The sequence below is a fragment of the Sesamum indicum genome, linkage group LG1 (assembly GCF_000512975.1).
Source record: "Sesamum indicum cultivar Zhongzhi No. 13 linkage group LG1, S_indicum_v1.0, whole genome shotgun sequence".
Lineage (NCBI taxonomy): Eukaryota > Viridiplantae > Streptophyta > Magnoliopsida > Lamiales > Pedaliaceae > Sesamum > Sesamum indicum.
The window spans coordinates 1,530,504-1,543,250 of record NC_026145.1 but is presented as its reverse complement, the minus strand read 5'-3'; the positions used below and the strand labels follow the sequence as shown (position 1 = coordinate 1,543,250).

General features: G+C 28.6%; 1 protein-coding gene across 1 annotated transcript; it reads right to left on the bottom strand.

Moving 5' to 3' along the window:
• On the bottom strand, positions 4,586–6,030 carry LOC105170354 (BURP domain-containing protein 3-like). The gene is made up of 3 exons (XM_011091125.2): positions 5,919–6,030; positions 5,674–5,797; positions 4,586–5,568 (listed from the first exon to the last, which is right to left on the bottom strand). Exons 1-3 carry the CDS (start codon positions 5,958–5,960, stop codon positions 4,733–4,735), a joined length of 1,002 nt encoding a protein of 333 aa, XP_011089427.1. The 5' UTR covers positions 5,961–6,030; the 3' UTR covers positions 4,586–4,732.

Genomic DNA, 12,747 nt, shown 5'->3' with positions numbered 1-12,747 from the left:
CTGTGATTTCAGATATTCGGATCAGAATGGTCAGATTAAAAAGTAAAAACAAAAGCATGTAGATTCAATCTCTCTTTATGCCATGTTTACTTCAGCTTATTGGATAAATGTCCCAAATATTAATTTGTGATTATTTGGGAAATGACTAGTTACTAAGTTATTTGCTAGTTATAATATATTTTAGGTAATTTGACTGACTATCAGAAATGTTTGTTTACTAGTATTAGACAACTTGAATGATTGTGTAACGCAATTACTCGTTTGTCCCAGTATAAGACAAAAAGACTCGCCATACTATGATGAATGGACTAGGACACGGCAAAATGAAAATTTTAAAAAAATTAGAACACAATACGACACTAACACAGGCATATATAGATATTTTTTATTAAATATATATTCTTAATTTTTCATAAAATTAAAATTTATTATATGGAAAATATCAAGATAAAATATAAAATAAGCATGTCTTACATTTAAATATTTAACCAAATATGGCAAAAATATATCCATAATCAGTTTATTTTAATAAGTATGCAATGAAAATTTTCTAATCATCTAAATTAATTAAATCATCAGGACTGTCTCTCAAATTTTAGTAATTTTATCTCAAACTTAGTCCGAGGAATTAATTATTTTTTGTTTTATTAAGCCCATAACTTTAAAAGGAAAAAAACAATCTAGAAGTTTTTGAAAAATATAAGAAAAAATTCTAAACATGTCGAACACGCCAACAGAAGTGTCCAACACTGTGTCCTTTTTTTCTTTCCATTTTTTTATATTTTTCAATGCGTAGATATCATGTCCGAAGCATGTTTGAGTCATGTTTGTATCTAACACTATATCAAATAATTTTTTAAAATATTCGTGCATTACAGTAGTCATATCAACCCATCACATTAATTGATTTATCTCCCTCTTGCTTCATCATGGATGATTTGGGTTGTCTTCTTCTCATCTTCAAAGAAATAGTCTACTCTAATAAATCTCAAAAAGAAAAACTCTTAACTTGTTAAGAAAATGTTAAATTTCTTCTGTAATTTTAAATTATTTCATTATCATCATTTTTTTTTATATAAGCAATTGGTTATAATATAAGTAGATCAACATTTGCATATTTCAACTCAAAATTTTTTTATTATATTAAAAATTTAAAAATCCCAATTTTAGTTTAGGGTAAATTACGTTTTGCCAAACTATGCCCATTTTTCAGTTTCCTATCAAAAAGAAAATTCATGTCAACTTACCATCTCAACTTTGTTAAATTTACACTTTACCATATATGATCATTTTTATTGATTTTCTTGCCGAAAAACATTACATGTTGTACATATATGAAAAACATTACATCATATAACCCTTAATATCACTTGTGCATGCATGTGATGTTTTTTTGAGAAAAAAATTGATTAAAAAATAGTTATAAATGACAAAATGCAAAATTTTTATAAAATTGAGATGGTAGTCGACACAAAAAGAAAAAAAACATTAAAATGCCAAAGTATAAAAACGGCGATAAGTCGGATGGCAAAATATAACTAACCCTTTAATTTATGCTAAATTCTCATTCTTTAAATTAGGGGGGAGAGAAAAAAAACTTTAATTTGTTAGATTGCAAGAAATCATAAATAAGGCAAATTCAGAAGCTAAACAAAAGGGATGCATAATTTATAGTCCAAACTGACTTGATCGAACTTTAATCAATTATATGATAAATGTAATATACTTACTGTGTGATTGATGTATAATTTAGAAAAAGTGACCAATCACATAATAAAACTTATTTTATAATTAAATTGATTCGACCAAATCAGATCCGAACAAAAATTTTTCATAATTTCAGATAGAAAAAGAAAAAAGGAATAAATAAAAGTAGAAGAAAGTGTGGATTTCCAGAAACTCACAATGAGTTTCTCCTCCGTCACCCCGCCACGTTACCTTTTCGCCGCCGTAACTGAAACCATTATCATCTACTTAGATTAGCAAGCAAATCTTTGATTTTGGCAACGTTTATACTACCACAAGTATTTAAGTGTTTTGACAAAGTAACGAAAGATTGGTTTCTAGTCTCATCGTAATCGTGTATATGGGATGAAACACTACTGAGAGCTAATGAGATTTTATTCTAAAGTTGTGATCAATCATTAAAACCTACACATAGGAAACAATCATGACTTTTGATTTCAAACTTTATTTGATTTATTTTATCACTTCGTATGTGTGAAAATATATCCTATTAATATTTTATATGTGAGATTATTTGAAAAATATAATATAAACATAAATCATACAATATCCACAACTGCATAATCTACCTATACTGCACATTATTAATATCACAGGGAGCAAAATGCATTTTCCCCAAATAAAAAGAACATTGCCCACCCTACAATTGAGGGCAAGGACGACACACAAACTGGGCACGTCCCTCCGGCTTCTAATCACCAACGTTTGCTAGAGATTATAATCATCAAAAATTGAGGCTCAAATTTTTAATAAATACTAATTAATCGTAGCTATGCAACAATTATTAGTTAACATTTTTATAAATGAAGTCAAAATATAAGTACAACAAACAATTATGTTAAATATTTTAGTAAAATTACATATTGATGAAACTCGAATCCGTTAACTCGTTTATGGAGTATTGATATTCATTATTAGGCTAAAACCTCGTTCGTGAATTGTTGAACAGCATGAAATATAATTATAGAATGTGAATTCATTGCGAAGAAATAATTTAAATAAATGAGAGATACATAAATGGGGGAAACAATAATGATGGTCACTTTCATTACTAAATTAAATATTAGAGGACATAATAATACAAAACAAGTATGTTCCTTCACATGGAAACTTTGCCAAAGTGTTTGTTCATTTGTTAAATGGAAAAGATATCAACAACATCCAACTCAATTGGATTTGGCCTTAGCATAAGAGCTTCATATACACGCGGGAGATCACGATTCATCGTACCTGAATTAATTATATGATAAGTGTCGTATGTCTGTTTTGTATTAATTTGTAATTTTAAAAAAAAATAAGAAAATCAGTAGTACATGACAATTATATATATTTTAGAAATAATTACATTCTCCTCCCCTGATATTTGGTGTAATTGCACGTAGATTTCATGTGGTTTGAAAAATTACATCTAGCACCCCTGAAGTTTGCTTCTATTTAACAAATAAGTCCCTCCGTTAGTTAAAATTGACCAAACTTGCATATATTAACAAAAAAATAAAAAAAAAATCTATATTTACCCCCGATTGACTATTACTGATTTATTACACGTCAAATAAGTCTTTTTATAACCAAATTATCCTCATACGTCTTCATCCATTAATGCATGTGAGGAGGTATATTTTCACCGTTACAAGTGTAGTTTGGTCAGAAAAAAATTGTTTGAAATGCATAAGGCAGTAATAAGTCAATCAAGAACAAATATCATTTTTCTTTCAATTTTTTGCTAATATCAGCAAATTCAGTGAATTTTGACAAAAGAGGAACTTATTTATTAGTTGGAAGCAAATCTCAAAAGTGCTAATGTAATTTTCCAAACTACAGAGAGTCATATATGATTTATTTGATTAATTCATATATGATTTGGATAAAAAAATTAACTTCATGTCTTAGGTGAACTCTTTGTTGTCATCTTCTTAACATACAAACTTCCTATATGCAAAACGAGTACTAAACATCACCATTAACAAAATCCCAAAATCCACGACTGTAAAGGTAGTCATTTGTGAGGTGCGTTGTGAATTAACGGTGATTTGTCGAATCAAATGTTGTCGTACTTAATGAATCATATATATATAGTTATAAATAATATTGTATTTATTATATAATTAATAATTCTTTTAAAATTATATATCAATCACATTATTATAAATATAACATATATAATTTGATTAAGTGTTATTTTGAAATTATATATTACTTATAGGGGTAATTATGCTTTGACATTTGAACTATGATCATTTTTAACTTTGGCATTCAAATTTTAATTTGTGTTAACTTAACATCTCAACTTTACGAAATTTGACACTTTTGCTATTTATAACTATTTTTTCACCAAGTTTTTTGTCAAAAAAAATATATCACGTGCACATGTGATATTTAAAGATTTTGTGATGTAATATTTTTTATATATGCACAACATGTGATGTTTTTCCAACAAAAAAGTCCCCATATATAGCAAAGTGCAAATTTATATAGTTGAGATGGTAAGTTGACACAAAAAAAAAAATTTGAATATCAAAATGTAAAAATGGACATAGTTCGAAGGACAAGATGCATTAATTAATTTATCCTTACTTATATTATAAATATATTGCACTCATCATATATTTCAAATTGAAAGTAACCAAACTTAGTTAAATAAAATCGAATTGGATTTTCTGTTGCATAGTTTATTGCATATTCTACTTCATTCAACATGTACACGGTACATGTATAAAAATGACATTATATTTTTTATTTTTGAGAAAAAAATTTATACATATAATTTGTGCATATTAAACAGAATGAAAAATGAAATAGACTTTACAACAAAAGATTTAATCCAAAATAAAATAAGATGTAATAAAACCAACATTTAATTTATTACAAACCACACATGCAGCAATACATAGACAAATACTCTCATGCAACACCCACATTACATTACATGTATGTTTATTTTTTGAGGTAACATTACATTACATTACATGAATATTTTAGTACTTAGCTAATTCTTGGAAACCCAGAGAACATGATCCACAGGAAGAAAATGGCAGACCGGAGCACCCCCTGGCTTCACCTTCAGCACCTGAAAAGCCAAGTGCATCGAGCTCCATGCTGCCGTGTCCCTGTGGCAAACCGCCACCGCCTCCACCTGCGACCCCTCGCCCGCCACCATCCACACCTTGTAACCCACCGTCGACTGCATCTCCATCTTATGGCAGTAAAACACTGCGTACGCGAACTCCTGCAGGTGGCAAGCCACCACTGGTTTTCCCGGCGGCATTTGCTTCACACGCACGAGTCTGTACCTTCTCAGGTTATCAGTTACAGTTTCAACGGCGGTCGTGGATATCGCGTCCACGTCTTTACCGAGCTTGGAGGTGGCGAAGTCGATCATGGACTCTAGGGAAGTCGCGCAGAGTTTTTCTTCGCCTTTCACGCTTTGGTTCTGCTCGCATCCTTGTATGGTTTTCTTCATTACTTGAGCTTCATCCGAACTGGGATCCACTGAAAACGCACGCAAGATCTCCGGTAACTTGTCCGACGAAAATGGTACTGAATCAGCGTCGTGGCGGGTCAAAAACGGGGCCCAATTTCCATTTTTGGAGAAATTCAACTTCATTAGTTTCCCGGGGTACAAGTCCTTCTCCATGAAGAAAAGGGCTGCGTTGGGATCGTGGTCGTCCTGTAGCTGATTTTCGCCGGGGGGGTTGCGGTAGAAGATGGGAGCAGGTAGGTTGATCAAAACGCTTTCTCGTTTACCCTTTTCAATGCCACTTCCCATGGTTACGACGCCCTTTCCTCCGCCGCTCATGGTGGTCGCTCCAGTCTTCCCCAGCTCTGTGACGTTGTCGATCGGCGTGTTAATAAATAATTTAAAAAATAAAAATGGATTAACACAAATATAAGAATGGCAATAATTAAAAATATAAATATTAAAATTACCAGCAGCAGGAGGAGGTTGAAGAAGATCCTTTACAGCTTTAGGCATGGCAGAATTTGGCAGCACGGAATTCCAGTAATTCTCTGAAGCTAAATTTAAAGTTGCATGGCTTACCACTATTCCCAGCTGAAAATTTTCAGGAAAAAAAATAAATTAAAAAAAAAAACATTAATCCTCCTTAATTAATTAAATAATTCAATGAACAAAATTCATAATTTTCAAGATATTGACTGTCCTTAGTACTCACAGAAAGAAATGCTAAAATGTGGAGGAACTTGAATTCCATCATTCAATAATTCTGTAGAAAAATTAATGTGGAGTTCTATATATCTCACTTGGAAGGAATTTAGAGATCACGAGTTAATTAATTGATTAAGTGGGAATGTATTTATAGAGAAATTTAGGTTACCTAATTCCAATTGCTTGATGAAAACAAAAACAACACCAAATTCAAACTCAAATTGAATTTGCCCAAATTTGAATCAATTATATAAAAAATGTAATAAATTTGCTGTGTAATTGGACTACAATAATGCAAGAAAATTAATCAATCACATGACAAATATATCATACTTGCTATACATTATTTGTTTGATCTGATCAAACTTGATTTTGATAAAAAATTTATGTCATCGATCCTATTTTTGTTGATAATTATGTAATTGCCTCAAGTACAATGAATATATATCTACCTAAATTTGATTAATTTATAATTTTTCAGTAACTTTAGGTGGATTAAATTTGATCAAATTTGTAAAAATGTTTATATGGTAAGTGAGTTATAGACATGTTTTGTTGTAATTAGGGCATACTTATCAAAAGTAATCAATCAAATTAAAGTTACTATTATGCGTACTATTTAAATTTAATTAAACTATCAACTTCTCTACCTCTTTTATTAACATCCCCCAAAAAAGTAGACTACTCTGAATAGATCTCATCAAGCCTAGTTCAAGTGGAACGGAGTGTAATTTTTTTTTTTTTTTTTTTGGTAAATATAAGTTTTATTAATAAAATAAGACCGTACAATATAACAGTGCTCAACTAGAGATTAATTATAATACACATGAACTAACAGAACAAGATAAAATAACATTGATAGTCCTTTGTCTAATATCTTCCACAATAATGGTGGCTATGATGCTCGGTGGTTGCTTCGTATGCTCAAAGCGTCTCAAATTTTGTTCCCCTCCAAATGTGGTAAATGCAAGCAGCAATGAGTGCACGATAAGCCAAGTTAATGATATGTTTTCCTCTCTATTTTCTTGCGACCCACTCAACGTCCCGTTGCCACTCTCTATTAGGCCATTCAAATCGAACAATCCGACGAATCACTGTCAGGCATCTTCTGGCATAACGGCATCGAAAGAATAGATGAGTATGTGTGTCCATTGCGCCCTCATCACATAATATACAGACGCCTATGTATGATAGCCATAGTTTATCAGCTGGGGATAGAATCCTCAAAATCGCAAGTCATAGGATGAAATTATGCCTGTGGATCTTCAGGAAATTCGAGAGTAGTGAAAATCAACCATTAACCAAAAAAATTTAGAAGAGGTTAAAGTGTAATTAACCCAAAAAAAAAAAAATGAAGAAATGTGAAAGAAGAACATATATCATGGTGTGTTTTTAAGATATATACACTTTTCACTACCTACTCCAAATTCAATTATTTGTTTCCCACCCTATCTATGAATTTAAATTCTCTTATTTTTATTATTTTAGAACAACAATTTTTCAACAATTATAATTCTTACAAAAATAAGTATAAGTCAATATCCAAAATTCAAAAAATACCATATATACATACATACATATATATAAATACGACGTAGAAAAAAGGTCAGACTCGGAAGAAAAGTGATAACCTCGTCATACTAAAGTTTAATATGGTATTTCTTTTCTAAAAAAAATTATAAATCGAGGCAAATATCTTTAAATGTCAAACTTTGTCGACAATCTAATGGCATAGCATATAGGAAAAAAGAAAATAATTGCACAAAAAAACATAAATTAAAAAAAAAAAAAAGATAGGCGAAAATCAATTATAGTATAGATATCTAGGAATAAAAGTAAATAATTATTCAATTATTGGGAATAGTTTGGCAAACTTGGAAATTTGTGATCTCCTACACATCAATATTCATTATATTCCCTCCACATGCACTGTCTGTACCGTTTTTGCTCTACTGCTCACTGGCTAAGTAAATCACTTTTTTTTTTTATTAATAAAAAAGTTAATTGGCAATATATAAAAGCAGAAAAATGCAAATTTTGGGCCGATGGCGTATGTTAATTAAGCCCATGGGCCGAAAATCCAGATTTGGAGGCGTGTTTGGCTAAGCTTATAAGCTCGAAAGGTGTTTGACAATTTTTTTTAAAAAGCTTATAAAATCTCAAAATAAAATATTTTAGATCTTATAAGCGCTTTAAAAAAAAATTAACACTTCTAATATTTTTCAAAAGATATTTTAAGCTCTATAAATTAATATGTAATTAGACAAAAACATCCTTACACACACAACCATATTCTCTCTCACACACATACACTTTCTCTTTCTCTCTCTAATATATTAAAAAACCTTATTGTTGTTTTTTTAATTTGAAAAAGAAAAAATGCTTCATTATTTAATAATAAAATATTATGCATAGTTAAAATAAAAAAAAATTACTATTCAAATTATATTTATTGAAAAAATATTTATTCAAGATATTATAAATTTTACAATTAGAAATAGTCGTTGATAAAGAAAATATCAATTATATATCTGTGTTGATATTCGACTAGCAAACACTTTAGGTGGTAATTTTTTTTTATTTTTGTAAAATAAATTAACGAATTATATATATTTGTCATTATTTTTTATTTTATCAATAAAAGACCTTATTATGCCAAACACTTTAAAATTTTATTTTTAAAATAAAATTCGACATCTTATATGCTCTTAAAATATTTTATAAAATATTTTAAAAAAGTTTAGGCGAGTACCCTCTTTCTGTGAGAAAGGCCGACACTTGGGTTCGGCCCAATTACCTGAACCCAACTCTATTGAACTTCCTCCATTTTCATATACGACGGCCCAGATCCAAAAAAAATTAAAAATAAAATAGAATATAAAGAAAATATTTTATTAACTATACCTTGGAATTTTTTTAATTATTATTCAATCACTTGATAAGTGAAAAAAAAAAAAAAGAGAGAGAGAAAAGATGTTTTGGCAGTCTTTTACACTGTTTTTTTTTATTCACACTATAAAAATGCTACCTTCTTTCTTCTATAATGCAGGACATTTTAAAAATTATTTGATGCAATGTTGGACAAGTATCAAATTTGAACACAATTTAAACATGTTTTGGATACATAGAGATGTCTCGTATCGGACACATCATTCGTGTGACCAAAGTTATAAAAGAAAAAAGACACGTGGCGGACATGCCTGCTGGCGTGTCAAACACATTTTGGATACGTTTAGGATTTTTGGGCTGTCTTTTAAAAAAAGAGTTTTTGGCTTAATAAAGAAAAAAGAATTAATTCACTTCTCTTAAATTAAAAAATTTGGGATGAAATTACTAAAAGTTCGAGAGATGATCATGATAAGATAATTAATTTGGACGATTATAAATTTTTTATTGTGTACTTTTTAAAATAAATCGATTATGTATATTTTTGAAGCCACATTTGATTAAGTATTTAGATGTAAGACATGCTTCTTTTATGTTTTATTTTGATATTTTTTATATTATATAATTTAATTTTATAAGAAATTGAAAATATACAAAATAAAAAATATTTTACATATAATTGTGCAGTGTCCTAATTTATTTAAATTTTTTATATTATCGTGTTCATATCATATTGTGTCCGTATCACCGCATCCGTGCCCATAAAACATACCTACCATTATTGCAAAATAGTGATGTATAATAGGGCAAAACAAAAGGGTGCAACTTTCACTTATACATAAAAGGATTTGGCTGTGTTTGGTTCAATCCTTTCAATTGGTTTGGTTTTGGTTATTTTAAAATATTATAGAGAATGTGTTATGTTTTATTTGTCTTTTCCTTAATTTTTACTAATTAGAGGCGTCACAACATTTTTTTTAATAATTAAAATATGCAACCAAATATATATTTGGTGTGTGTTCGAAATACAAAAATTTGCTTAAATTACATCTGGATAAATTATATTTTTGGTCTCATAAGTGGATCTGTTTCTAATTTTGGTCTCACACTCCGGTCAATTTGCACATTGAGTCTCATATGTGGTTTTTTTTTTTTTAATTTGAGAACCATTGAGGAATTTCCGTCCAATTGATAATGGGGTTGCTCTCTCCGTTAGTCAATACAATCAAAATAAGGTAAATTATATTTTTTGTCCCATAAGTGGACCTGTTCCCAATTTTGGTCCCACATATAAATGTGCGAATTGGCCTGAGTGTGGGACCAAAACTAGAAACAAGTCCACTTATGTGACCAAAAATGTAATTTACCCAATCATATCCAAATAAAGCAACAAATCATAATAATCATATCGAGAATTTCTCAATTACAGCCCTTCGATGCTTACGCCAGTAAAATTGTGTACGAACGATAATTAAAGTCGTAAGAGAGTTGTACCTTGAGCATATAATATTTAATAATTATATACTTTTTTTAAGTTGTACGATTCGTTTTTTAAATTAATTATTAATATTGTATTGAGTGAGTGGTGTCACATCAAATATTTTATTAATAAAAATATGGAAATACATATTTTATGAAATACCCTTAGCATTTTTAGAGAAAAGCCAAACAGAGAACCAAACATATCGGCTTTTGGTTGCCCTTTCCCAAATCCTACTTTCATACCATAATAGGGGAAAGGGTGTACTTTAACTTTCACATATGAATAGATTCTGGGGCGTGTTTGGTTCAGATATATTTTATTGAATTGATTTTGATTGTTCTAAGAAATAATAATATAGATTGTGTTCATGTTGGGTTTGTCGCTTAATTTACTTTTCGAAAAAATAAAATTATTTCTTTTTTGTAGTCAGTGGTGTCGCATCAAATCTTTTAATGATTAAAAGAAACGAATACTACTCAGTTCAATATTTATAAATAAAATATTAATATGTGTATATATGTTTATATTTAATAGAAGAAAAATATATTTTTTTTATTAAATAGTAAAAAAAACACCTAAAAATATATATTAAGATAATAATTAATAAAAATATTCTTTTTTCTCGATTATATTTTGTTAAAATAATATTTTCCCCAAATTTCAAATTAATTATTTTCACACATTATTTATTAAGTATGAGCGGATTATAGTAACAATCTTCGATTGAGAGAATGTATACTGATCAAAAAAATACAGAAAATGACTTTCTTTTAAAAATAAAAAATCATCAATAATTAATATTTCATTCGTGCATATTTAAAAAAATATTAACGCTCAGTTATTTATTTTATTTTTTGTATAACTAAATAAAAATTAAATTATACACACGTATTAAATATGTTTATTTATTTTTCCAAATTAAAAAATAAAATAAAGAGTTGTGGTTTGTAAAAAGCAAATATGAAGGGCATGCATGCATGCGTTTACTTTCGAGTGCCGACTACTAACGATAACAATCATAAGGATCAAAAATAATATAATTATTCTCAAAGTTTATTCCTTTTTTCACACTAATTAATGCTTAAAAGTTTATGAATTATTCAAAGGCGCAGTATTTTTAATTGAGATAAATAAAATAATTAAGGGATAATTTCATTCTCAGTCGTTATGCCTTGTCTACTTGATATGATGGGATTTTAAAATTGTAATCGATCCGTACGTAGTTAGCTACAGTAGCGGATTTTAACTACTAATACCGGGTTAATTTAAGACAAAGTAAACAAAAAATTGAAGGTGATTAAGTGGGATATGCCAAGTCCCAACTAATAACTCAAAGTAAAGATGATCTTAAGATTTGATGCAATAGCACGTAAATTTTATGTGGTTTGAAAAATTATACCTGGTATCTCTAGAATTTACTTTTATCTAACAAATAAGTCATTCCATTAGTTAAAATTCACTGGATGTGTTGATATTACAAAAAAAATTAAATGAAAATCGATACACTCTCGAAGGACTTATAAATTACTGATTTATCACAGGTCAAACAAATCTTTTATGACTAAACTACCCTTAATTATAAGGGTGAAAATATACATCCTTACATGCATTAACGTGTGAAGACGTATAAGGATGGTATGGTAATAAAAAGATTTATTTGACTTGGAATGAGTCAATTGTGGGTAAATATGAATTTTCGTACAACTTTATTTGTTAATATCAATAAATTCGATAAATTTTACGTGACGAAGGGACAAATTTGTTAGACGAAAGTAAATTTTAGGAGTAATAGATGTAATTTTTTAAAGCACAGAAGGTTTACATGTAATTATACAAAATATTATAGAAGAATAGTGTAAATTATTCCATAAAATAAATAATGAAGAGGGAATAACCTAACAAAGATAATTTAAATTGAGAGAATATATCTTTATAAATTGCTTGATTTATAATAATTTAATAAGTAATAGTATCTTTGTATTTTCCTTATTGAGGTATATAAATTTATTTATCTTATCATCTTCTTTTCGTTTATTATTATGAGTGCTTGTTCATCTTAATTTTAACTATTAAATTAAGACTCGAACACGAAAAATGCTTTTCATGACGTAAAAAATATGGAAATTAATTAAAATTAAAAAAAAAAAGAAAAAGAGCAAACTTTTAGAGTGCAAAGCTATAAAAATACCAATTTAATTATTAGTTTTTATTTATAGTATCGCCAATAGGAAAAGTAGAATGAACATTTGCCACAAAATTATAGTATTTAATTCTCATTCTTTTTGATATATAGATTGCTTTCAAATAATTAATAATTCCCATTTGGGCATGTCTTTATGTACAATGATACCAATTGATCCAAACTATAATTAATATGATTGTGCCATTAAATAAAATTAAAAGGGCCACATATATATATATATATATATATATATAGTATGAATATTAGTGTAGAATCTTTATCATA